This window comes from Candoia aspera, chromosome 13 (assembly GCF_035149785.1).
Source record: "Candoia aspera isolate rCanAsp1 chromosome 13, rCanAsp1.hap2, whole genome shotgun sequence".
NCBI classification, from domain to species: domain Eukaryota; kingdom Metazoa; phylum Chordata; class Lepidosauria; order Squamata; family Boidae; genus Candoia; species Candoia aspera.
In genome coordinates this window covers 20,929,172-20,955,458 of record NC_086165.1, presented here as the reverse complement: position 1 = coordinate 20,955,458, position 26,287 = coordinate 20,929,172, and the positions used below count along the sequence as shown (strand labels likewise).

At 46.7% G+C, this 26,287-nt stretch overlaps 3 protein-coding genes across 6 annotated transcripts in view; all 3 read right to left on the bottom strand.

Annotated features, from left to right (window-relative positions):
- The window catches only part of MAP2K5 (mitogen-activated protein kinase kinase 5), a 143,370-nt gene extending 130,529 nt beyond the window's left edge, over positions 1-12,841 (bottom strand). The window contains exons 1-3 of one of the 4 annotated variants that reach the window (XM_063314348.1): positions 12,637-12,841; positions 5,685-5,733; positions 2,985-3,052 (exon numbers count right to left, since the gene is read on the bottom strand). In XM_063314348.1, coding sequence (XP_063170418.1) covers positions 2,985-3,052; positions 5,685-5,733; positions 12,637-12,777 — 258 coding nt within the window. In that variant the 5' untranslated portion in view covers positions 12,778-12,841. Of the gene's footprint in view, positions 1-2,984; positions 3,053-5,684; positions 5,734-8,999; positions 9,045-12,636 lie in introns of those variants that run through there. The other 3 variants (XM_063314346.1, XM_063314345.1, XM_063314347.1) reach the window with 3 other exon arrangements.
- Positions 12,842-18,726: 5,885 nt separating this feature from the next.
- Positions 18,727-21,176, bottom strand: C13H15orf61 (chromosome 13 C15orf61 homolog). Its single transcript, XM_063314071.1, has 2 exons — positions 20,795-21,176; positions 18,727-19,933 (listed from the first exon to the last, which is right to left on the bottom strand). The coding sequence occupies exons 1-2, from the start codon at positions 21,147-21,149 to the stop codon at positions 19,806-19,808; spliced, it is 483 nt and encodes a 160-aa protein (XP_063170141.1). The 5' UTR covers positions 21,150-21,176; the 3' UTR covers positions 18,727-19,805.
- A 3,084-nt stretch (positions 21,177-24,260) lies between these two features.
- IQCH (IQ motif containing H) overlaps positions 24,261-26,287 on the bottom strand; it is an 89,083-nt gene continuing 87,056 nt past the window's right edge. Inside the window, exons 21-22 of the mRNA XM_063314342.1 lie at positions 25,077-25,180; positions 24,261-24,510 (exon numbers count right to left, since the gene is read on the bottom strand). Coding sequence (XP_063170412.1) covers position 24,510; positions 25,077-25,180 — 105 coding nt within the window. The 3' untranslated portion in view covers positions 24,261-24,509. The remainder of the gene's footprint in view (positions 24,511-25,076; positions 25,181-26,287) is intronic.

The following is a 26,287-nucleotide window of genomic DNA, read 5'->3' as shown; positions in this document are numbered from 1 at the left end:
GACAGCAATAACTGTTAACAAGTAGTCTGGAAAAATGGTCCAAAAATGATTTGTCCTCCACATATGAGCACTTGAGGTTGCCATGGAAAGTTAAGATGCCAGGGGCTATTTGGAACACTGTTCAGGTATTCTTTTTAATGGAAAATTTGCCAGCTATTGATCCAAAACATGGACCCTTTGCTTCCAGATGGCTGCAAGCAACTTTCCAATCAGCGGCTGTCAAAAAAATTACTGTGTTTTTATACCCACAGAAGACAACAACCGTAGACTGGCTCTACTGTCCCTTAATGGCTCTTTTTTAATTAACCAAGAGTAAGGCAGGAAATCCATTTGGATTATTTTTCTATAATTAAAATGTGCAATTAATACATCTCGGTGCCCTTCTCGCCAAGTAAAGGGTTTACTATCAAAGTGCTTGTGGGAAAGTTTAGAAATAAATCAAGGGAGACAAGGCTTAGGTGAAAAAGAAATTCTCTGACCTCAGAGTGACTCCAGAATGACAACATATCATTTATTTCAACTAAAAACTAACTGTAAGTTTCATCCTGATAGTAGTTTGCTCGGATGATAATACAGCAATGTTCTAGGAATTATTTCATTCAGTTCTGAAAATCCTTAAGAAAGCATATTTTGTCCACTATTTCAGATTACAACTTCTGAAAGTGCATTCTGTCTTCATACCATCAGTAATTGGCACTGCATGAGAACTGGCCTGACCTTACCGCCACGCTGGGGTGTGCCATGGTTTGTGTCTGCCACCCCCCACCCCCACCCCTGCATTTGCACTGCTTTTCTGCAATGACAGAAATGTCTGGGTTATGTTGCCTCTAATTCAGGGATGCACACCCTTTGTGAGCCCAGCCATAACCATTCTTGTGTGGCTGTCAAAAAAAGGGGTGGGGGGTTGCGAAGGACAAGGGGGTGCAGCGGAGAAGAGAAGTGAAGGGGTCCAAAGCAAAACCAAGAAAAAACTTGATACAAATTAAAACTGAATAAATGAAACATACTCATTAATTACATATTCTTCCAACAATTGTCAGTCAGATGCTTTGAAGACCTCCAAAAGAAAAACACAGAGATCTCAGAAATATAGTGGGAGGGCACAGGCAACAGGCTGTAACGTTTGTCTTACACGTGAAGATGCTCTCTTCCGGTTCACATCCACACACCTCTCCACACACAGACATCTAAAGGATTACAAAGATCTATTTCAAATACTTCCGACCTTTCATTTCCTAAAAGTGAATCCTTTAGTTCTGAGTACGTATCATCCCGGACATTTTTCTTTTTCCCTAAACATTTAAACTATTTTTAATACTATAAAACTGTTACAGCGTTATAAAGCTGTAACACTAGCTCTTAATTAAAAGGAAATAATTTCAGCAGGTGGACACACACAGAAGTTCTCTGAATTCAACCCCCAAAATACACATTTTAGACATCAGTAAGAATGCAAGGGGTGGAGGAGAGCAGCAATAACCCCTTCCCAACTCAAAAAGGAACAGGATTTGCAAGGGTTTTTCTCTTTAGGCTGTGTTGCCGTTTGGGATATACCAGAGCAGTATTTCTCAACCTCGGCAACTTTAAAATGTGTGGACTTCAACTCCCAGAATTCCCCAGCCAGCAACTGGCACTACTACAGACAATCTACTGGGGCCTGTTCTCGAGGCTTCTGAGCCCTCTTCAAGCCCAGTAAAGCGAATGGAGCTTTGCGTGGTAGTTACGATTGACTGAAAGATCGAAGTTACACTGGGTGGCATTCCAACACATCCCTGCCTTGGTACAGCGGGCTTGTTTAAATGGGGTTGCTCCAATGGAAAAACTCATTCATTCATTCATTCATTCATTTTCACTCATCTGAAGGGCAAATTCCCACGCCACCCCCAAAACCACTCCCTCTCTCTCAACCGTATCTTGCCAAAGGAAATACGCAACCCAAGTGGAGCACCGAACCAAGCAACCTGGGCACAGCTGGGGCTGGACACGGGGCTCTGAGCGTTTCGCTCTGCAGCTATTTCCCTCCTGTATTTGTACCCGTGGAACATTTCCCTAAGAGATGCCCTTTGCTGAAACAACAGAGGAGTGTGGCATTAAAGCGCCGTATGAACACATCCCTTGTGCAAAAGGAGCTGCTGGGGCCCAAGGCTCTGTAAGACAGGTGTGTGTGAAAGATCTGGTCAGTCCATACCTCCCTTCAGAGGGACAGACAGAGCAGCTGACCGGATAGCGTCCCACGACTCTGCTTTAACTGAAAAGAAACACAAGTGGCTAAACTTGTACACGTTTATAAAGCGCAAAGGGCAAGTCATTTATAAAGATATATGTAAGCCACTGCAGCCTACTTTTCCTATTTTTACTGCCATTATTAAAAGACAATGCATTTTAAAATCTTCTCAGCATGCCAAGCCTGCAGCTAAAATATAACTCTTCTGAGAGAAGGGGTAAAAAAGTATCCAGATGAAAGCAGATTTTGTTTTTAAATTTTTTTTAAAGAGCCGAAGGGTTCGTTTTTAATGAGCCGTTACTTTAAGTAATGCATAAAAAATAGAAGAAATTGATAGTCCATTTAGCCTGCACTATATCTAATGCAAAAGTCATTGGGATACATTATTCTTAATGTTCACGACATGATCTTTAAGTGTATTGTTCACTGTTCTTCTAAGAAAAGGAGCACTTCAAAATTTCATACAAAATCCCTGCCCCAACTTGTTCAATCACGATGATAAAAAAGACAAAAAACAAAAAAACCACTCAGCCACAAACTCCTCCCAAATTCTAGTGTCTTAATTTGGTGCTATCACTAAAAATAAGTTATGCGGGTATGTCTGGGGTTGGGAAGCAACAGTGAACTGGAGCACTCCAGGGTTTTGCACAAGACTCCTTGTTGCACAATCCTGCAGCTTTCTCATTCAACTGGGCCTTTTGAGTGATGTTTGCTGGCAATCCATAACTCTGCTCACCCAGTTTATTTAGGATATACCTACATAGGACAACATGGCTTTCATTTCTTCATCACTCCGAACAGTAATCCGATCGCCATCCTCATCTTCATCTGCATAAAATAAAAGTCGGGGTATTAAAATTTACTGAGTTTAAAAGAAGATCACGTATTTGACAGAACTGGAGGAAATTTAAAACATGGACAGATGAGAAGGATAGGAACACGAACCTATTTTGTCCTCATTTCAAATGAGGGTGACTAGCTGGGCGGGTGAGAAAGAGAGAGAGAACTGAGCATGAAACAGAAAGTCCTGTGAAGGGCCCTAGAGTGGCTTCAGACCCTCTCTATGGACCTCAGCTTTGGGGCCAGGTCACGCTTTTTGCAAGGGCACCAAGCAGTAATAAAATGATGGCTGAACGATTTCCACTGGAAATTAAACGATGATATAATTGGGGTGGGTGGGTTCATAATGCAACACGTCTCATTTAACAAGCGGCACCCATTCCTTCAGTGATAGGCTGGCTGGAAGGAGAACTTCAGGCTACATCGCCCCCCCGCCCACTTTTTGCAGGCATCTTGCACTATCAACGTTTATGCTCCTTAGAGTTTATGTTACCCTCTGAAGTCTATCTACATAGAGGGTGGCATAATGACACCACCCCCACCCCACCGTAGGTAGGAGATACCCTAGAGGCAAACTAAATGATTCACTGGGTCTCAATTCTATCACTATCTTCTGCTCCCCAAGAGGAGCATAAGGCCTCTCACTTCATAAACAAATATAATTCTCGTACCTCCAACAGAAGTCATTAGAATAGTAACTGCTAAGAAAATTCTAAACACAATCTGACTCTAAATGAAAAAAGCTAATAAAAAAACAGAATAAGCAAGAGAATGGGAGGATTTTAAAACAGATACCTGGAAGGAGCGTTTTGTAGTAAGAGGCCACAATTTGCAAAGCTCACAAATAAATGCCATTTAGCAAGCACCTCATTACAGTAGATTAGCTCTTAAAAGCAACACAACTTTGGAAATTCTCAGGTGAACTGAAGTGTCTTTCCTGTTCTTACAGTACACACATTTTTGTATCAAGCGGGCAGTGGATCCGTAGGAAAAGAAGCTGCATCTCCCCAGAATAGATGAGCATCATCTGTTCTTTGATGGGAGGGAAACGGGCTCCTTTTAGGTACTGTATTTCTCTGATTAGGCAGGAAGGTTGCTAACCCATCCCTCTGGGAGAAAAAAATGGAGGCCCTTTCAAAGCAATTCTGCAGAACACGAAGGTTCAGGAGGAGTTTCCCAAGCCCCTCTCCTCGCCTGGAGCACAAACGGCACGATCTTCCAGTCCATTAGGGAAGCAAAAGTAGAACTAAGTAAAGCCTGGATTTTGCTAATGTCACCTCCTTGCAAGACACCAAAGAGAACGCAGCAGATGGCAACCAAATATTCCAGAGCAATTTTTGCAAAAGACGCAGTGTGTCGTGCGCGCGCAAAACGGTTTGGGATGAAAGGACCATAACGAACCATATGTCGTTAGCCGTTTTATTTGCAGCAACATGGTGTACCACAAGGTCCAACGGCAACAGAGAATACAGCCCCAGGTAGAGGCAGCCACAGAAGACACACCGGAGATAGCAATAACTAAGCAAACAGGAGAGGAAGCTGCTGCGGAGAGCAATTAACGGCCTCCAAGAAAGCCATCAAGTAGCTGAGAAGATACTTAAGCCAGGGAAATTTCAGGCTTTCATTAGGGGGAAGATAACCTAGAAACCAAGCGGCATCAATATACATTAACATATTTCTGATGCACTTAAGTGGCAGGAGAAACAATGTCGTGCTGATGCAAAATGACAGGCTAATTCAGGAACCAGAAAGCTCAGCAGCAGATATGGAAGAGGAGCCACAAAACCCTTATTTCTTTCAGCAGGTTCTGCCAAGGGGGTCCCCGGACCGCAGTCAATGCCCATTCCTGGTACAGAGACATCAGCTGAGACGCACACTGCAGCAGAAAGGACAGGGCTGGCCGGCCGCACGATCTGCGCCTGGCCACCCTCCTTGAACCCCCTCTCTGGGAGTGATGCCAAAATGGCCACATGACAGGCAACATTTTTGTACATGCTCTCGTGAGACAGGCCAGCGTTCTTCCTGCGTATGAAAAATGGAGAGAGGGGTCCCTGCTTAGGAAAGCTTGTTCTTAAAGCTCTGTCGCTGAGCTGCAGGCGTCCTCAAGGGCCTGACACCAGGAAGTCCCGGGCTGAGCCCTCTGGGCCCAACGCTCTCCCACGAAGACGATGGCCAGGTTGGAGGGTTCCCCGCCTTGGAGGAGGTGACCCTCCCACAACCAATTTAGTGTCCTGTGCACAGAAGTCCAATTCTTGCAAAGGCCATCTACTGATTTCTGCTTTCAATAATAAAAATCTGAAAATTAAAATCTCAGCACACAAAGCCTCCAGGTACTTTATATTTTTCATTTAATTTGAGCAATATAATTGCACTGCGTACAAAGAGCACAGTAAGGTCAGGATGGTAATTAAAGCTATACTGTAGAAATATGTGCTCTCAAGATGTGATTAAATAATAAAATATTACTTAGCTAAGGTTTATCATTAAACTTGCATCCATGTATAAATATTTAACTCTAAGATATCTGAACATAAACAATAAGTAGTTGTCACTGTTTTAAATAAATGATGCAAATATAAACTCCCCCCCGACCCCCGTCTCCCTGGCAAACCATACTCACATTCAAAAGCTGTTGTTGTTGCATCAGGAAGAACCTGACTGATTACATCCTGCAACATTAAAAATGAAGGCAGTTAGTTATATTCGTAACTGAAGACTTTTTATAGAATAATTAATATTCAGCTTTTCCTAGCATGTTAACTCTGACTGCTGAAAGCAGAAGTGAAGCCAAGCATATTTCATACTTGGAAAAGATCCAAGAATCTGGCGTAGGATTGAAAGATGCCTCTCTTTACGATCCAGAGTCGTTACTCTGCCAACGTAGAGCAGCAGCTCTCAGGGGGATGTTTGTAAACTTGGTTTATTTGCCTCGTTATCGTGCACCGTTTCCCTTGACAAAGGGGACTGCTGCCTATGAAAACTCCAGCCACTTTAATAAACTCTCTTATCTCTGAAGCAGGGTTTCTCAACCTTGGCAACTTGAAGATGTGTGGATGGCTGGCTGGGGAATTCTGGGAGTTGAAGTCCACACATCTTCAAATTGCCAAGGTTGGGACACACTGCTTTAAAATAAGAGGGAAAGAAGGAAAACTCTAATATCGTCTCTATTCATTTGGACTTTGCCTCTCCAACAGCACTGTCTGCTCTTCTGTATTTAGCCAATTCTGGAGACAGCAAATGCTTTCCAAAAATGGGGCAGAGAGGATACTCCCCTTTGAAAAATCCATCCCACCCAACTACAGGTAGTCCTCGCTTAACGACAATCCGTTTAGCGATGGTTTGGACTTACGACAGTGCTGGGAAAATGACTTGCAACACCTTCCTCACACTAACAGCTGTCACAGCATCCTATGGTCACGCAATCGTGATTCAGGTGCTTGGAAAATGGTACGCATTTATGACCATTGCAGCGTCCCGCGGTCACCGTGATCACCAATTTTTACCTTCCAAGCCAGTTTCCAGCAAGCAAAATCAATGGGGAACCACGTGATTCACTTAACAACCACAGTGATTCACTTAACGACCACCACAAAAAAGATCATAAAATCGGTCAGAATCGCTTAATGACTGCATTGCTTAGTGATGGATTTCTGGTCCTAATTGTGGTCGTTAAGCGAGGACTACCTATACTTCTGGCCAGAAGGCCAGAATTATTCCCACAATATAATCTACAGCAATCATTCACGCAACCATCGCTGGACCCTACTGTACTGGATAATTTTCGTCCTGTCTCCCACCTCCCCTTTTTGGGGAAAGTGGTTGAGAAAGTGGTGGCACTGCAACTCCAGAGGGTTCTGGAGGAAACGGAGTATCTGGACCCCTTTCAGTCAGGTTTCAGGCCAGGGTATGGGACAGAAACTGCATTAGTCGCACTTATGGATGATCTCTGGCAGGAGCGGGATGGAGGCAGTGCATCCATCCTGGCTCTTCTTGACCTCTCAGTGGCTTTCGATACCATTGACCATGGTATCCTTTTGGGGAGGCTCAGAGAGTTGGGGGTGGGCGGCGAGGTTTTACGCTGGTTCGCCTCCTTCCTCCAGGGCCGGTCCTAATCGGTGGTGATAAGGGATGAGAGATCCAACCCTCGACCCCTCCTTTGTGGGGTGCCGCAGGGTTCGGTTCTCTCTCCTCTCGTATTCAACATCTACATGAAACCGCTGGCCGAGATCATCCGTCACCACGGAATGAGGTATCAATATGCCGATGATACTCAATTATATATCTCCATCCTGGGTGAGGTAAGTGATGCTGTGACTGCCCTCTCTTGGTGCCTGGGGGCTGTGGGGGTATGGATGGGGGATCAACAGGCTTCAGCTGAACTCTGGTAAGACGGAGTGGCTGTCGGTTAATGGCTCTTCTGTATCCGGGACTTCGTCATCTTTGGTTCTGGATGGGGTTGCACTGCCCCAGACAGACTCGGTGAGTAACTTGGGGGTCCTCTTGGACTCATGGCTCCTGCTTGATGAGTAGGTAGCAGCCGTGGCCAGAGGGGCCTTTGCACAGTTTCGTGTTGTGCACCAGTTATGCCCTTTCCTGGATTGGGAGGCCCTTCGAACAGTCACTCATGCCCTTGTTATGTCCCATATAGACTACTGCAATGCGGTCTACATGGGGCTACCCTTGAAGAGCATCGGGAAGCTTCAGCTGGTCCAGAATGCAGCCATGTGGGCCATTTTTGGTGCCCCTAGGTTGGCACATATAACACCGTTGCTGCGCGAGCCGCACTGGGTGTCAGTTTGCTTCCGGGTCCAATTCAAGGTGTTGGTTATCACCTTTAAAGCCCTCCATAGCGTGGGGTCAGGCTACCCGAGGAACCGCCTCTTCCCCGCTACATCAGCCCATCCCACCCGATCATGCTGAGAGGGCATGCTGCGGACCCCATCAGTAAGAGAATTCCATCTGGCGGGGTCCAGGAGGCGGGCCTTCTCTGCAGTAGCGCCTGCCCTCTGGAACATCCTGCCCCTGGAGGTGAGGTTAGCCCCATCACTCCTGGCCTTCCGGAGGAATTTGAAGACCTGGCTCTGCCACCAGGCTTGGGGCAGGGAGAATATCATACTTGGGGTTGGCTAGTGCCTTGAAGTACCCCTCCTACGCAAGGACTGAATGAGACCACAGCCATCTGGATTTTATTTATATTTAGTAGCTATGTGAAATTGTTTTATAGTGTACTTGTCATGAGTAAGGATGGCGAGCAGGGGGCTCCTTTCCAGACTGTTAAGCGCATGCGTAGCACTGAGGAATTGGTCAGCCATTCAAAGAGGCACAGATCGGGACCGCCTTAACCTTTGGGGTTTATATGGCTGGGTTTTTCCCACGCTTCTTCAGTTTGTTAGGATTCCTGTTATGTACAAGCAATAAAACATTAGAGATCAGTTCCTTGTCTCAGCGTGTTTCCTGGCTGTTAGGACAGTACTTTTATATTGGAATTTTATCATAATATATTTATTGTTTTTTGATTATTTTGTTGTAAACCGCCCAGAGTCCCTCAGGTGGGAGGAGATGGGCAGTGACAAATTTGATAAATAAATAAACAAACAAAACCTAAAGCTAAACCAAACACTCAAGTACATGCTTGCCAGGTGGGCAGAGGACACCACAATAGTCTAAGAATACTCCAACGCAACATTAAATGTCCAGTATTGCCAGTTTGAAGTTAGTTGCAAGAAGGAAATGAGCTTGCGGCACTCCTTAAAATAATGGTAACCGAATATGACCCTATGAACCTGAAATGGCTGTGGAGGAAGTCACCTTCGAAGACCAGGTATTAAGGGTCAATATGTAATCTCAAACATGAGCTCACCAGCATATGTTCATTTTATTATGTTAAACCAGTAACAGATGAAAAGGTGTAGATATGTACCACAGAAATAACAACATAATATAATTTCAGAACTAACACGTACATATCTATTCTTTGCTCAAACTTCTTTCAAGGGGAGCCACGGTTCACAAACGGCAGAAGAAGGAGTAGTAACAGACAATGAAAAAGGAACGTAACTAAATCTGGTTTACACCAACACTGTTCGTTATGCCTCTCCAGAGCTTTCTATCTTTGCAAATTTTCACATCTGTATACCTACTCACAAACTGGCTCTTGAACTTCTCTCTCCTGCAGGATCTTGTCGATTTCCTTGCAACCACAACGTTCTGTCTTTCCGTTCCTCTTTCGCTTGTCTTTCATATATTTGTTCTCTCTGTAGGACCAAACCCTTTCAGTTTACTTTCCCTGCTGGTCGCTCGCTTTTATATTTAATCCACATTCATTCAGGAACCATTTGTTCTTGACCACATAACTTCTTGTTTTGGGGGTCTTAAGTGCCCCATCCCCACCATTTTCAACTTCCTTTTAGGGTTATGACACACCCAATTCTCACTTCCATAAGCACACCTTTATGCACAGCCTTTTTCGCTTCTTTTGACAAACGTTCACTTCTTGCAAAAGGCCACAGCTATCCATTACCTTTCCTGCAGCATTTGTCTGCCTTAAAATTTCCCCAACCTCTTCCCTCTCTTTAGTAATCATTCCACTAAGGTACAAAAATTCATCTACCTGCTCTCGTCGTTCACAATTTATCTATGACTTGCAAATCGTTCATTCCATTTTCCTTGTCACACACAACTGCCTCAGTCTTTCGTGCATTAATTCTCAGGCTCATACTTCTTTCTTCCTACTTTGCACAGCCTACCCAACATTCACTGCAACCATTCAGGTTCTCAGCCAACAACATGGCATTGTCGTAGACTCACATTCACACCCACACCCACAACCAACACGTCTCCAACATCACGGCAACCATTCCTTATGCATTTGTCTATAAATATGTTAAGTAACCAAGGGGGTATCATATATCTGTGTCTTACCTCCTACTAAATGTTGAACAATTGTCTAATAATTCTAGTTATTTTCCCACATGCTTTTGTTCCATCGTTATCACTTTCAATAATCAGCTGTCAATTCCACATTGGTACAAAGCAGTCCATAATTCAAGCTTATTCATATTACAATATGCATTTCCCACATCAACAAATGTGCTGTACACTTTGCTGCATTCATTCATTTCTCAAAGACTGCTGAAGAGCAAAAATATGGTCTTAATAATCATGTACATAATAAAAGAAGAAAAGAGGAAGGCCTGGAAAATTATCTTAGAACTCCAAAACATTTGACCACACTGCTAGAAAGCCTTCCTTGCTCCATTGCAAATAATTTAACTGTTGACAAACAACACATGTCAACAACCCATCAGATGTTGATTTCTCCTCCGAGTGCTCTATGGACATTCTTTTAGTCAGCCCCCATCTCTGAAAAATCCAGTCCTTTATGGCTTGACAGATTCCAAGTATTAAGGACAGAGCCAAGCAAGCATATAAAGAATCAGTAGGGAGTAATCTAGTCTTATAGCCTCCTTGAAAAATGTATTATTGTTGAATGTCAACCTCTTTTTATCTTAACGTGGAGGATAAAAGTATAGCTGAACCAAATTAAAGAATGGCTAATCCCTATTATACACTCCTAATTTTATTACTAAACAAATGGAAAGAAAGAACGCAAAGTAGCTCAAAGTTAAAGGGAAAAGCAGCACAGACCTCTGAAGCTCCAAGGTTCCCAAACCAAGAGCTGACAAAACGTGTTGATCAAGCCAAACTCTAACCAAACCAAGACGTACATATAAATTTGCTAAACAAATGAGTACACAGAACGAAGGCCCCCAGGGAAGAGCTCTGTTTTCAGCAGCTTCCAAAAGGCAGTTAGGGTGGGAGCCAACTGGATGTCCACTGGGAATCAGTTCCAAAGGACCAGCACAGCCACCAAAAAGCAGTGCCATCAAGCCTCAGCCCCCCTCATCTGCCTAAGCTGGGACCCCATAAATAGTTTTCGTGGACAGATTGAACTGCCCAGGCTGATTCCAAGGGGAGAAGGTGGCTCCTCAGACAACCAGATCTCCTCTCCCCATCCTTTCATGTAAATGTTAAACAGGAAGAGGGAGACAACTGACCCTTGCGGCACCCCACAAGGAAGTAGCCATTGGGATGATCTGTCCTGCCCCACCACCATTGACTGGCATTGTTCACCAAGGAAAGAACAGAGCCGGTGCAACACAGCACCCAAAACCCCAACGCCTGTTGGAGCTCCAGAAGGATGCTACGGATGATGTCTCAAAGGCTGAGAGGTCTAAAAGAATCAGGATGGACATATTCCCCCATCCAGGTCCCAACGTAGTAAGTCTTCTGTAGTTTTTATACTTTACTGGTTTGCCGTGAGGCCACATCAGAATACGAAGTACAGGAGAATAGTAAGATCATATGTAACAAAATAGACTAAAAGGCAGAACTAAAAGGAAATACAAATCATATTTCTGGATCACCCCTACAATTTACTCCCAATCAGATTTACATATGCAGTTCCCAGTTGTACTGTTTTATTCAGAGAAAGGGCAGACTATATATGAAATATGTTGTTCTAACGTATGGATCTCAATGGGCCATTTGTTTAACATGCGGTTCAAGATATTGACCAAAAAAAATCATTTAATAGGGCAAACAATGCCCTCTCCAAACCCTGGCTGTGCATGTGTGTGCGTGCGCGCGCATATACTGTACATATGTGCATACGGTATATTGATCTTCAGTTATAGTCATGGCTGTGGCCCACAGCATGTCCTGACTCACCAGCTGAGAAATTGAACAGTGAACTAATATGATGACCGCCAGATGTTTTGGACAACCCTGCCCATAAAGCACAGTTGGTATGACCAGCGGTCAATGATTCTAGATCAGCGTTTCTCAACCTCGGCAACTTTGAGGTGTGTGGACTTCAATTCCCAGAAGTCCCCAGCCAGCTTTGGGGCTTTCTGGTGGTTTCAGTTTCAGTTTCCTTTTATAGTTTGTAGTTTTATTATTGCTGAGAGGTGCCCAGAGTTGCACCTTAAGAAGTACAACTCTTTTAAATAATAAATATAAATGAATGAATGAATAAATAAATGTCAAGAAAGAGAGCAGCCATGCAACAGGGTCACCAGACCGTTATGTTGTTGTTGTTGCTGTCCCAGACCAGCTGTGCAAGGCAGGCAAAGAGGCTCAGGCTGGTCCTCCAGCTGGTGAGTGAGGAGACCATAAAGAAAGAACTGCATCTGGAGGAGGAGGGCAGCCATGCATTCCTGAACCCAGGGGCACCCTTCCAGAAACGGTCCTGGGATGGTTAGGGGATGAGGATGAGGAGGATGGTTTTCCCAGACCATCCGTGCATGGCAGAGCAGACCCAGGCCTGTCCCCAGCGGCAGAGCGAGGAGACCGGGGCCGGGAGGGCACTGCCAAGCCCATCGCGGGGCTTTACGGCCTGGGCCCAGAGGCGGCCCAGCAGCCCCCCACTCCCGGGCCCACCCCGCGCCACGGCGTCGACCGGCGCTGACCCAGCCGCGGTTCCCCCGGACCCCAGTCGGGGGGGCTGCCCGCGCGCGCGCCCCAGGGCCCCTCCGCCCGCGCCCCCCCGCGCGCGCGCCCGGCCCGCTCACCAGCACGTCCCGGAAGAGCAGCTGCGGCGCGGGGTGCACGGTCCAGTCCACGGCGCCGCCGCCGTCCGGGATGCGGATGCGGATGACCAGCGCGGGCCGGGCCGGCTCCATCCCGGGGTCGCCCAGGGCCAGCAGGAGCATCCCCGGGCAGCGGCGCGGCGCTTCTCCGCGGGACTAGGCCGCGCCAGGCCGGAAGGGCTCGGCCGCAGGCGCCGCCCCCGCGCGATCCCGCCCGGCCCCCGCGCTCCCTCCCTCGCCCGCGGGGGCGCGCCTGGCCCGCGGAACGCCGCGCCACGGGAGCCGCGTGGCCGCCCCCGGCCCGCGCGCCCCGGTCCTGCTCCCCGCAACTTTACCGTGTCAATGGGAACAGGCGGGGCGGGGGGAGAAAAGCTGGGAGCAGGCCGGGAACGGCCGCCGGACAGGAACGAAGGCGCCAAGAGGCGAGGCTGGAGCGGGGCAGCGCGGGGGGGCGCCCGCCTCGCGGGGGGGGGAGGGAGGGGGCGGGGCGGGCGAAGGTCTCCGTGGAGGGGGGGCCTCGCGGGGAGCCGGGCGGGTCCTGGCCGCCTGTCCGGCCCTTCGGGGGCAGCAGAGCCGGGGCCCCCCGTCGCGGGAGCGGGACGCGGAGATGACGGCTGGCTGGGGAGCTCTGAACTGAAGTCCGCGCATCTGCACGTTGCCACGGTTGAGAACCGCTTTGCTAGATTCATACAGGATTTAACCGGGGTGAGGCGGGGAAGCCGAGGGGAGCAGCGCTGTCACGCGGAGGCGAGTTACGCGGCCCTGCCCGTCCGCCGAGCCCCGCCATCGGCCTGCTACTTCCCAAGAGCATTCGCCTTTCAGTCGAAATCTGTTAGTTGGAGAGGGTGGCACCAAACTCTGGTTCTTTGTCACCCACGGACGGGCCTCTGCAATTTCTCCAGAATTACAGTTTGAGGTAAATTTGGTGACTCTAGCGGATTGTTTCTTAATCTCAGGCTGGGTTAGTATTGCTGGCTGGGGAATTCTGGGAGTTGAAGTCCACATAGCTTAAAGCTGCTGAGGTTGAAAACGGCTGCGCTACCTGCAACTCTTCCGCCACGGTGGGCTCCCACCGAACCGTACGGCAGCCAGGTAACTCGTTTTTGGGAGGTGCTGCAATTATACCTTTTTCCTGGAAAATCCAACGTGTCAAGTGTGAGATGTACTTCCTGGTTCCCCAAAACATTCCCCACGTAGGACACAGATCGGGCAAGCTTAACAACACCCCACAACTTCCCTCGGCCAGCTTCAGGGGCTTCGTAATTGTTTTTGCCGACCTATAAATTTTTGAGTAACAACAAAATTATTGTGATTTTTCTTACTAAATTATTCATATATTACAAAGCATGTATGTAACAAGGGCCATGAATCAAAAGGCATATAATGACTATATCTCGATGTCATTTCTTCAAAGAAAAATTCAAATAGATTTATGTATACAAGTTAACTAAGAGACCATGATTTTAATAGTGTTCATAATTCTGCCTGCCCCCTCCCCAGCTTCATATATTCTTTTCTTTAAAGTGCTACACTTCTTAAATGAGTTTTAGAATTCAAAGCTTTCCTTTGGGGAAATAATGGCTTTCCATCACGTTTTGTGGTTGGGTCCAATTGGTACTATTACTATCACTGAAACAACAATTTTGTCATGAGGTAACCCAGAGCTCATAAACTGTGCTTAAAATAATGCAAATATCGTAAGAGAAGTCTTAGCTACGTGTTTTGTACATCTGAAATAAAAGCAAAAAGGTGTTGCACCACTGAACTTTTTATACGTGTGTCTAATAACACAGAAACTTCTCAAGTGCGCGTACAATTCAAAGGCAGTTCCTCAAGCGATACTGAACAGGACTTTGATTGGCAGGATGGTGGTTTATTCTTTTCATAAATATAGCATAATGTATTTGTTTATAATGCAAAATGCTAATGTAAACAAAACAGTGAAATCCAAGTTGCCAATTATCCAGGATGTTTTTTTCCCCCAATTATTTCAAATCTTTGTATACCACCCTTTCACAGGGCTCCAGACAGTTCACAATAAATACAATAAAATAGAAATGTTCACTTGGCTGTTTATGGGGAGCCTGATTATGCTGAATTATCTATCTTCTTTGTTGTTATTCATGGCAATAAAACCTTCAATATTATGTTTCCAAATATAAGAAAAACGTTTTCATCATTCATGAAAGACAGGTTTTGCTGAGATTTCTCCTCAAGAAATGAAGTACCCAAAATACTATTTCAAAAGGCCTCTCTGAAAACGGGGAAGAAATCACTAGATTTATTTCCTCGCTACTAAGCCTGAAGTGGGCGTGTGGTTCATTTTACTGCCTGTTATCTTGGCTTCATTGGGCTCTCAAGTTTTGAAAGCTCACAAAAATGGAGAGAGCGAGCTTCCAGGTCACTCCTGCGCTCCAGTCCAAACGGCAGACCTCCGCGCTACCTTTCAAAGCCAGCAGCTCCCTCCAGATGTTGCAGCTCCCCAAATTCTTAAAGGCCGCACCATCTGCCCAGCACCTGAAGCGGCAGTCTCCGCACATCTGGGGGAAGCTGCATTGGGGAAAGCCAGGGGCTGGCATCCAAGGTCTTGTTTTCTCCTTTCTGTATTTCTAACTTAAAATGTACTGGTTGAAGTTTAGTTCTGGAATTAAAAGAAATGCCCAAGAGGGCCCCAATCGATCTTTACACAAACATCAATGCTTGAGACTATTACATATTGGCATTTCTAAGTATTAATGCAAGCCTGACATTTCCATTAACACACATGCACAAAACATCCAACAAATCTCAGCCTTTCGGATTAGTAAACAACACGCCCCGGACGAGGCTTCTGTTAATAATGTTTCTTATTGTTGGAAAATCTCTAGTGGACCAAATTTGTCAAACATACAAAGGTCTAAAAGTGAAATATAGTAATTAAGACTCTCACTTTATTGATCGGAGAGCTTAAGTAATTTTTCATTACTAGCGTAAGATTTAATACATAAAAGTAGTTAAAGATTCTGCCTTGGCACTAGCCATTAGCATGTAATTGAACTAGTAAAAAAGATCAGTTTAACCTATGTTGATTACCACCTTACCTTTGAGAGGCAATTAAGGATCTCAATCATTGCAACAAGATTTGATTGTGTGGCCTTTATTGGACATTGATCTTTTAGCAAAGCGCGGTTACGTTTTCCATTAATTTACAGTAGCAGTTTAGCTCTGGTACCACAGACCATTGACCCAGGTAAGATGTCAGGCTAAGATGCTCCCACCACTTATTACTGTTTAAAAGGGATACTGAAAGAAGGCAGATGCCGGTCCACTGGGCTTAGTCGAAGGTTTCGGTTGCTAGCATGCGTTTCAGCGGACCAAGCAACTAAATTCCCGCATGTTTATCATCTCTCCCTCCTCTGCTTTTTTAAACACTGCCCTTCTGTAAAAGGAGAGAGATCATTAAAGCTGAATAGAAACTTCAAAACACGAAGCAGAGCAATTCTTGGGTTTCAAAGGAGAATAGAGCAGATCGCATTTCCTGGAAGGTCATCTCAAATGCACATCCCGCAGTGCCTTTCAAAGAAGTATCTGAAATACCTGCCAAGATATTTTATTGCCAATGACACTGGAGGGCCAGGAAAGAGAGGGTGATTTTGAGCACCACCAAAGTCCAGAAATAATTTGCCATGCAGCATGGTGGGGAATGGGAAGCTAAGAGGAAGGACAGTCCCGAGGATGGAGGGGGGGGGGTGAGAAGACAATGTCATGAGGACCTAGAACCAGGAGAGACTGCTGCGGGGACAGGTTCGTGCCCTGCTAGGTCACTTGGCTAAAGAACCCAATTTTGCACTTGATGGAAAAACTTCGTTTTAGATTTTCTCCTCTGCTGCAAGTAACAGGCCGCAGAGGCCAAACACGTGCGTGTGAAAGCACTGTAGCTTTGTCTTTGAGATTCAGGCAAAACTGCTGCACAGAAGACATGTATGAATTATTTCAGACCGTTGTATTTGAGTTCACACTCCCTATCAAGCCACCCAATGGTTTAGTTGGCTTAACGTGTTGTATGAACTCTACCATTGTGGTTTGTAAATCACAGGTCACAGATAAGCGTCTTGGGAGAACACGGCCAATTTGGGGTTATTAAACAGATCGCAGGCAAAACAAGCCTAACTCAGTGTAATAGGTGGACCCCATTTATTTTCTCCTTTGATAAGAGTTACTCAAACATTTTAATCACAGGGCCCAAATTTTACACTCACTCCGCTTTTACCCTTTGCAACAGAAATGCAGGAATAGGGTTTTTAACACAGATCATGCTTATTTTTTTAATTCTTAAAAAGTTTACATGGGGATAAGCCATTTATCTTTGAATAGAATGTAAGCATAGTATTTGATTTGGGGGAGAGTAGACAATGAAAGCTTACACATTGTGCTAAGCCTAGATTTCAGAGAAATTCGATTTACCTGAATTAGCAAACCTGCTGCTGCATAATGCTCGACAGCTCCTGCTGGGCCATCACCAGCGGTGGCAACTCACACACATCACTGTGTGCAGACGGAATCCAGGCCTACGCCTCCCAAACAAGTCAGGGATTGGAAGACAAGAACAAACCAGGCTTCTAGCCATGGCTCCTGGTTTCTACGGCCCAACGAGTAAGTCAGAGGAGGAACTTCTGGATTGACCGAACCCCAGAGCAGGGCGGTGCCAACTCCCTGCCACTGCTGCAGTCCAGATGAACGCCTTCCTGAAAAAGAACTGCTCAGCTTCTGCTTGAAACATCTAGCATAGGAACGCTCAGGAGCTCCATCACTAATTAGTTCCTCTTACCATTTGGAATTGCCCCGAAGATCTAACTGGAATCAGCCTTTCTCATTTAAAACCATTATTCCAGGCCCTTCACACTGGAAGAGAACAGCCTGCTGGCCCTTCAGGTCTTTGAACGCTGCTAGCATGCGGCCTCTCCCTGATGACTACGTCTACCCATCCCAGCAGGTCCGGCAGGAGAGGCTGCTCTGGGTCCCCCCCGTTAGGGAGCATCACCTGGTGGGGCCCAGCAGGAGAGCCTTTTCTGCCCTTCGGAAGATCATCCCCCTGGAAATTAGACTGGCTCTGGCCCTGCTGGCTTTTTGCAAGGCCTTCAAGCTGGTTGCGTTGATTTGTTGGTGGGGTTTTTTTTAACCCCAGTTGCTGACTGCATTTGTGCATTTTTTTATATTGTTCTGTTTTTGTATAGTTTTTGTTAGCCGCCCAGAGTCATGAATTTGAGATGGGCAGTCATATAAATTGAAATAATAAAAATTAAGTATCTGCCTATAGTGTCTTCTTCACTCAGCAAAACAGTCCCAAGTGTTTTGAGGGTACCTACCCCAATTATTTCCCGGTAGAATTAAATCTATCGTATCAGTTGTACGTGGGATGCCTCACATGAACCGAACAATGCATCTTCTGTTTAAATACAACAGGTCACACAAACAAGCCCCAATGATACTATGATTATATCTGAACTCTGCCCTCAGCCATCTTCCAAGTTCATCCTTCACCATGATCAACTCTTGAAGTACCGGAGATCCACTGATTTTCATGTAATAAATGAAAATACTACATTTACTTAATGGTTACGCTGTGGGAGCACTGAGCAAGAATCTCGTTGCTACTAATGCTGCGAACCGTGTTGAATTGTACTGAATCAACAGAGTAGTTTGTCAAAGAGATTCTCCAAGGAGAGTTGCCCATCGCTATACAGACAAGGAGTCATGTTACCTCCACTTATCGAAAAACAGGTAAGCAACATCAGCAGCCTCCATTATCAGAAATCAACTAAGCTGCAGCTAGTGAATGGGCCACTCCAAGGGAAAGCTGTGTTTGTAGCGTGGTAATTAAAAAAACATTTTATCAGTCTTGTGTTGAGGCCAAATCTTTAAAGAAGAATATTGACAAAATCAGGAGCAATGAATGAGCAGTATTTGACTTTAACTTATGAGCCGCACTTATTTAATTTTGCCCATTACTGGGAACATAAGTTCTAGCCAATCTAGCAAAATGCTAATAGTCACTTTTATTATTAATGAAGCTTAATGTAACATACCAGCTACTCCACTGGGTGAACTATTTATTTAACTTGCATTAGAAATATCCTTCGGAATCAAATATGCCAGGGTGCTTCCTTGATTACAGATTTATTTAGAGTTGCAGTTAAACAGAATAAATGTACTACTTGTGTCCTAAATGAAAGCAATTCATATTTCAATTCTGATGTATTTTAAGAAATATACTTGCACATCTCACTGAAGCCTTTTGAAAAATAAATTATATTTTGTTTTACAGCAAATGTCCCTGATGAAAATAACTTGCTGAAATAATTTAAAACAAACACATTTTATACACATTCTTAGATCTGTCTGCATAACTAATGGTTCTGCGACACTTTACCAGGAACTGTTTAGAAGTCAACAGAGTTTGAAAGTGCTTGAGTATAATTTTCTACATTAAGTACATGACAAACTCAAAACATAAGTTAATTACTTCTAAATCTCATTGAGTCAAATAGTAAAGCACATACTTAAATCTCTCCCATTGAACGCAATGGGACTGAATAGGTGCTTAATTTTGGCTGGATCACAACCCCTCTATCTGGCTGCAGGGACAAGACCCACAAACCATTTACAGATTAATAGTGTCCAATCTCCACACACAAAGCTCTGAAATTAAGACCCTTTCCCCCCCCCCCCCGCAAATCTCTGGATTTTGACAGAAACCACTTCTATTTATCAGAGAGGACTGAACCACAGTTTTGAACATCAGTGTTATATATTAAAAACCCATTCATTACGAGAAAAGCTATTACTTTTAGATTGTGCTGAAGCATTGGATAATTGGGTAAGATTGTAAAAGGTCCGTATTTTCATTAAGAGGCAAACATCGGTTTTGGATGTAAGAAGTTAATTCAAGTAATTTCCCAGAGTTTTGTTTAGTTTGCGTATGTGCATCATACAGCAATGTGTACTTAACTTGTTTTCCAGATTCAAAGAAAAGCAAAATGTTACTGAAGAACAGGGACGTGTCTTGAAAAACCACACATACTATTTGCAAAAGAATGTTGACACAGCAAAAGGCTGGGGAAATATGCTTTTCTATAGTAATTTACCACAGTAATCATTCTTGGAACCAAGGATTAGTACATGGCACCTTCGTCTTCTTTATTCAGGAAGTAAATAGTGACCGGACCACAGCACGTGTGAACAGTCTCTGTGACGCTGGCAAAACACCAAGAGCTAATTCCGTACAATAATGTTGGGATACCTATTGCAAAGAGAAATAAGGTAAGGGTCACATGGCTCTCATGAACAACAGCTCTACTAATAAGCAGAAAACAAAAACAGCAGAAAAAGCAAGAGAAAAGAAGTGCGAAGGCCCCAGCTGGGTTCACCAGCAACGTTAGGCTAAATTATGTTTTGTTTGTGGCTGGGCATCTGATGTGAGCTCAGCCAGCCATGTATCCCCATTAAACAAATGGGGAGGGGGGCTCACTTTGTAGAGGAAAGACCTCAGTCCGGAAAGGTTCGGTGCGAACGACGGCCAGGAACAGCCCCTGGCTCCGTCTTGCAGAGGGAGGCGGTGCGACCTCGCCCGGCCCCGGCCGCTCCCTGCCATCCGCACGGGCCGCGCGGCGGAACGAGAACACGTAAAACAGGCCGCGGCGACCGGGCGGGGGGCGTTTCCAGGACGTTTCAAGCTGGAGCAGCCCCGGGGAGAAGCGGCACCGCCCGCAACCGGGCGGCGAGGCAGCGGCGATCCTCCCCGCTTCCCCTGCCGCGGGTTGGTTTCCTCGCCTCGCCTGCCCCACGCCACCGGGGGCCACGCCGCGGCGATCGGCGGGCAGAGCCCTCAGGGCTCCCCGCGAAGTTGAAGCCCCCGCTTGAGGCAAAGCGAAGCAGCAGCAACGGTCAACGCGGGGACCTCCCGCCCAGCGCCGCCCCCCTTATCCGGCGACCCCGAATCTCGCCCAAGCGCAGGCCGAAGCCGGGAATCTCGCGCCCCTCCCCACTGCCCCGGCCCGAGCCCCCCCGCCGGGCAACCCACGGCCGCGCGTCTGCTCGGGGGCGCGCGCCGCCCCCCGCGAAGGACCGGCGGCCGGGCCGGGCCCCCGCGCCCGGCGCTCACCCAGGTTGAGCAGCTTCAGGGCGGCCAGCAGGGCGTCCTGCGCGGCCAGGTCGCAGCGCGGCCCGCGCGAGCAGTGGTACTTGACGAAGGGGAAGCAGCCGGTGCGCAGCACGCGGTAGTTGGCGCCGCGCACCGCCCAGTTGAAGCTGGAGAGGCCGAACTGGTCGTTGCGCACCGCGCTGTACTTGACGCAGAAGGAGGTCCAGGGCGGCAGCCGCCGCTGCAGCAGGTGGCGCGTCAGCACCTCCGAGGCGGCCGGGCGCGGCGGCGCCCCCGCCGGCCACAGCAGCCCCCGCAGCAGCCCCGCGTGCAGCCGCCCCAGCGCCAGCGCCGCGCCCCGCAGCAGCCGCCCCATGCGCCGGGCCGGGCCGGGCCGCGGCCGGGGCCCGCAACGGCCGCTCGGCGCCTGCGCTGCCCTGCGTGCTCCCTCCGCTGCGGGGGCGTCCCGTGCGCGCGCGCGCGCGGCCGGGGCGGCGGGGGAGCGCCGCCTCTCCTGCCCGTTCCCCGGCCGTGAGCCGCGCCCTGGCCTTGGGGCCGGCCGCAAAGGGATTCCGCGGAGGCAGCGCGCTCCGGGACGCCCCGCGGAGGCCACGACCCGCTCGGGGGAAAGGTTGCGCGCGCACGGGCGGGCGCGGTCCCGCGCAGGCTCTGGAAGGGGCTTCCCGCCCCCGCCGATAATTACGAGCAATACTTCAACCTCAGCAGTCTTAGACCGGCGAGCTGTAGGGTTAGACCGGGCTAATTAATCCACTACTGCTCCACAACGCGCCGTGCTTTCTGTCCCGGAACGCGCGAGGAGCCACTGATACGAATCGTAGTAACAAATTTGGATCCAGGTTTACCTTTCGATAGTTCACAGAGCGGCCCGGGGAGCTCGAGCGCCTTCCCTGACCTGCCGCGGGCGGGGGCGTTTGGGGGCGGGGGCGCTCGGCCCTCCTGCGCCAGCTGGACCCTGGGCAGGGACCGCGCACCCAGCCGGGGGAGGGATGTTGAGTCTCCCCTTTCCGGGCGAGAAGCGCTGCAAGAAGGGCAAAGCCAGGGCTGGGTAGGTGGAGCATCGCGTCAGTGACGCTGAGATCGTGGCTGCTCTGCTCTGCCCGGGAACGGCCACACCTGGCGTCATGCTCTGCGGGGTTCTGGGCGCCGCGTTTCCAGAAGGACACTGACTGGTTAGAGAAGCTTCAGAGGAGGGTGACAAAGGTGATGCAGGACCTTGAGGATGTGAAAAAACTTCAGAAGTTCCCTCTGGGGAACATCTCTAGCCCCGTCCAGATACATAAAGGGAAGACACAGGGAAGATGTTCTTGAACAACTGGCCACAGACACTAAGTGCGGGCTGGGGGGGGGGGATACGCTGCAGCTAAGTAGCTTGAATGTAAATACAAGGAAAAAGTTCCCAGCAGTAAGATCTGTGCAACAGTGGAAGAGAATACCTACAGAAGTTTTCCATCTCTGGAGGTTTTAAGAAGCTGCTAAACACCTCTCATGGATGGTTCAACTGGTTTTTCTGTATGTGGCAGAGAGTTGGATTACATCGTTGTTTCTCGAACTTGGCAACTTTGTGATGGGTGAACTTCAACTCCCAGAATTCCACCCATCTTAAAGATGCCAAGTTTGAGAAACACTGAATTACATGATCCTTGCAGTCCCTTCCAACTTCATGATTCTATGGGGGAGAACTAGGTATGATTTTCATGCCTGTCTTTCCTTCTCTGACACCCTCCAATTTAGCAGGCCTCTTGTGGCAAAGATAACCTGACACCCCCAGGATGTTGGGTTCCCAACTCCCAGTCCTCACAAAGAGGCAGGCAATCCTCCTGGCTGTCTGGCCTAAACAGGCAAGAGACGGCACTCAAGTCAGGTAACAGCTTATCTCATAAATGACAACTCGGCTCAGGCAACAAGAAAGCCGAAGCAGCACCAAATCAATCAAAAAGATTCCGCCTGAATGGACTCACTAGAAACGAAGGTGGGCAATTCCTTTGCAGGTCTGGATTGTGTACCCCAGACTAGCATTAAAACATCTTACTGGAATCTCTGTAATTCTAGCTTCCTTGGTATTGCCCAGATTGGTGTGGACCTGACTCCATCTTACAGATCAGCAATTGGTTTAAGGGAGTGTTTTTCAAACTTGGGAGCTTTAAGATGTGTGGACTTCAACTCCCAGAATTCCCCAGCTGGCCAGGTTTGAAAAACACAGATTTAAGGACAAGAAGCAAAGAGCAGGGCAAATTGTTCAAACAACAAAGGGGAAGAGCCCAATTTTTTTAAAACTGTCATTAACTGTAGTAGTAGCTACAGTAGCAGTAACTTTGGCAGGTTTGCTGATAACACCCAATTATTTAGAATGGGTATATTTAGAATGGATTCGCACAACCCCCTTGGCCTGATTTCTGAATTAAACTGTTGTCTGAGTTTCCACAATTCCTTAGATCATAAATCAACCAAAGCAGCCAGCCTCACAAACACACTAGACTTTTAAACAAAACTAAACATGTGTCATGACCGTTGCAAGGCACAAAGAGCCTCACAACGTGGATCATGATCATTAAGGAAAAGAGGAAGGAGATAATCAAACCAGGGATTAACACAAGCACCCAAAGGCACTCATACCCATAAGCAGCTGAAAAGAGAGACGTCAGAGGAATGAAGATAAGACGCACATGGTGCCCCGGAGGACACAACCGTCGCAGGGAGACAAAAGAAGACACCGGGGAAAACGCCCAGGCAGCCATCAAGGGTCCCATCAAGAGGGATCGGGGCATTGAGGGGTGGGGAAGCCCGGGGCAATACAGGAGGGTATAAAAGGGGCACCCCCACACTACCTACCCCGTTCCCGTTTTTCAATAAACCAGAAATCCTTAATACCCATTAAGTGAGTCTGTGTCTTATTGCGAAGCGAGGCTGGCCCTGACAACATGTTTAGTATATGCAGACACTACTTTAACTTAGTTAAGTATGTTGTGTGAATGCAGCCACTGTGAAGAATAGGTTTCTCCAAACTTGGATAATGGTTTTAAATCTAGTTCAGCATAACATTCATGGATGAAGGTGAACATAGCAATAATTACCTCCAAATATGCTTACATTTTTTTGAGTAATGGAACAGCTCCAGAAACATTTGTGAAGTGTGAAACTGTTTGCAATGTGACCTGGTACAGAACATAAAGCCCTCGGCTGACCGTTCCTCATAATTTTCCTTCAGTTCTTACGGATTATTGACATATCCCATTGGAAAATGTATGGGAATATGGCGCCTTGAACGCAGTGGATCTGACTTCTGAGTAGACTATATTGTCATCCACTGAAACACAGGAAAACTTCGGCTTGCTTTTCCATGCAACAGTTGCATTTTAAAAAGATATTCCTTTAAGGGAAAAATGGAGTTAAGGTTAATGTACCCATATCTTAGAAATTAGAAGGGTCCCCCACATCCAAGACAACTAGAAAATAATTTTTTTCAATATAAATGTATTGCATTTTATTGGAGGAATAAATCAATATTCACGTAAACCCACGAAGAAGAAATCTAATCTCATATCAACAGTTTGAAAAACCTGGGTCACTACTGAGATCTACTTATCTTCATTAAATGTGGTTTTGCAAAATCCAAAATTCAACTGCAGATTTACAACTGTAAATGTGGAACACTTCAAAAGATGAAGAATTTGAAGATGTATAGTGAGAAACTCAAAGCATGAAGAACAGACTTTAACCTACAGGAAGACATAAAAATATACCTTAACAATCAATGTTCAAATATTTCTTCTACTACTAAAAGAATTAATAACTTTCAACAATTAGTGTTACTTTGCCCTAAAAGAGAGCAGATGCTTCTTTGTCTATGTATTTATTTATATAAATTGCCTGAATTAAGAGTTGTAACAATCTGTATTAAATCTTAAACACATAACCAAGAGGATGTTATGGAGGAAGGGAACTTACCAATTTCATTCTGTTCAGAGATGTGTTTCTCAGCCTTGGCAACTTTCAGAGGTGTGGACTTCAACTCCCAGAATTCCCCAGCCACATCTTAAAGTTGCCAAGGTTGAGAAACGCTGTGTTAGATACTTTTTTTTCTCTTCCAAGGGGCATACAGTCATGCCAAACTAACTATATTTTTTAAAGCCCTAGGCTCAACTATCCTGAGGAAAAATAAATGTTTTGTGGGCCAGCCCATCGGTCACCTATACAGGCAAAGTGCATGAAGTGTGATTTGTGGAAAAGAAATGCAAAAGGATTATTTGAAGATGCTATGAGAAGAGAAGGAAGGTTTACTAACTATTTTGTGGGTGTTTCTGCTCTTAAGGCCTCCTTCTCCTCTTCAAATTTTAACTTGTTCTGTTCTGTAACTCCCAAGATCCTCTCAACTTCTTGGACTGCTCCCTGGAAAGAGGTGGAGATGCTGCATGTTACACCCGGAGATCTTCCCACCAAACGTCCCACTCACACTTTGGCTGCTGGACCGACCATAATGGGCATTCACACAAGGCTATGTTGACAGAAGATGCTAAGCCAAGGAAAGCGCACCACATTTCACCCCATCCCTCCTGGTGCACGTGGTTTTTTATCCACGTTCGTTGGCTTATAGTGTCATCCAAATCTGAAGCTCCCGTCATCTGAAAGTTACACCTCCGACTTGTAACCAATGTCAAATTTTGGGCATAAGTCTTGGTTCCTAGAAACTTCAACATTTTCCAGAATCTTTACAAAGAATTAACAGGTTGCCTGGATTGGCAAATGGCATCTTCTAATTTTTGGACTTGTTTCCATTCAGGTAGACTGGGCTTCATCTTTCAGAATCCCACCTGCCTGAAGTACTAAGTATATGCTAGAATCAGTGCCAGGCATGCATGCAGAGATGTCAACCAGGGTGGAGTGGTGTCACGTAAGCTGTTACGGAGGCCATGGCCACACAATCAAGAGGCCATCTTTACTTTTTGACATCCCCTGTGGACACCTGCGTGTGTGTGGGCCTTCTTCACGGTGCCATCCCTGGGGTTGAGATGGACCACTGCCTTCCAGCTCATCATTCATTATTGCTGCTGGCACTGGGCCACCCGCCCCCCCCCCTAACCTTTGCCCACTCTCTCTGGGTGGGTTTAATTGGCAGCACCTGGACATTTGCAATAGGAACCAAGCCACCACCATGCTGTAGCACGCAAAATGCAATGCTTAACATTGACAGTGGGCAGCACAGGTTGGAAATATAACAGAGGCCGACTGGAGCTGAGCTACTGCTGGGTGGCCATTCACAAAGCACCACCACTCCTGATAAAAATGTCTCCGGAGATGCCCAGTTCTTCAACTGTAGCACCCCACTAGGGCTCCCAAAGTGGTAGATGCACAAACCCAGTTGAGTCTTGCTTCAATACCCATAATATTGGGCAGAGACTGTCCAAGTGCGAGTGCTGGGCTTACAGCCATCACCCATGAATGGCTTTCGGAACATAAATGGGCCTATTTATTTGCCTCCTCCTAATGGATGAGTTT

Excerpts from the sequence above, each read along its gene's own strand:
- C13H15orf61 (XM_063314071.1), bottom strand. The coding sequence starts at position 21,149 with ATGGGGCGGCTGCTGCGGGGCGCGGCGCTGGCGCTGGGGCGGCTGCAC. Across the intron at positions 19,934-20,794 it reads CCTGAAGCTGCTCAACCTGG|GTATCCCAACATTATTGTAC; the intron begins GTGAGCGCCGGG and ends TCTTTGCAATAG.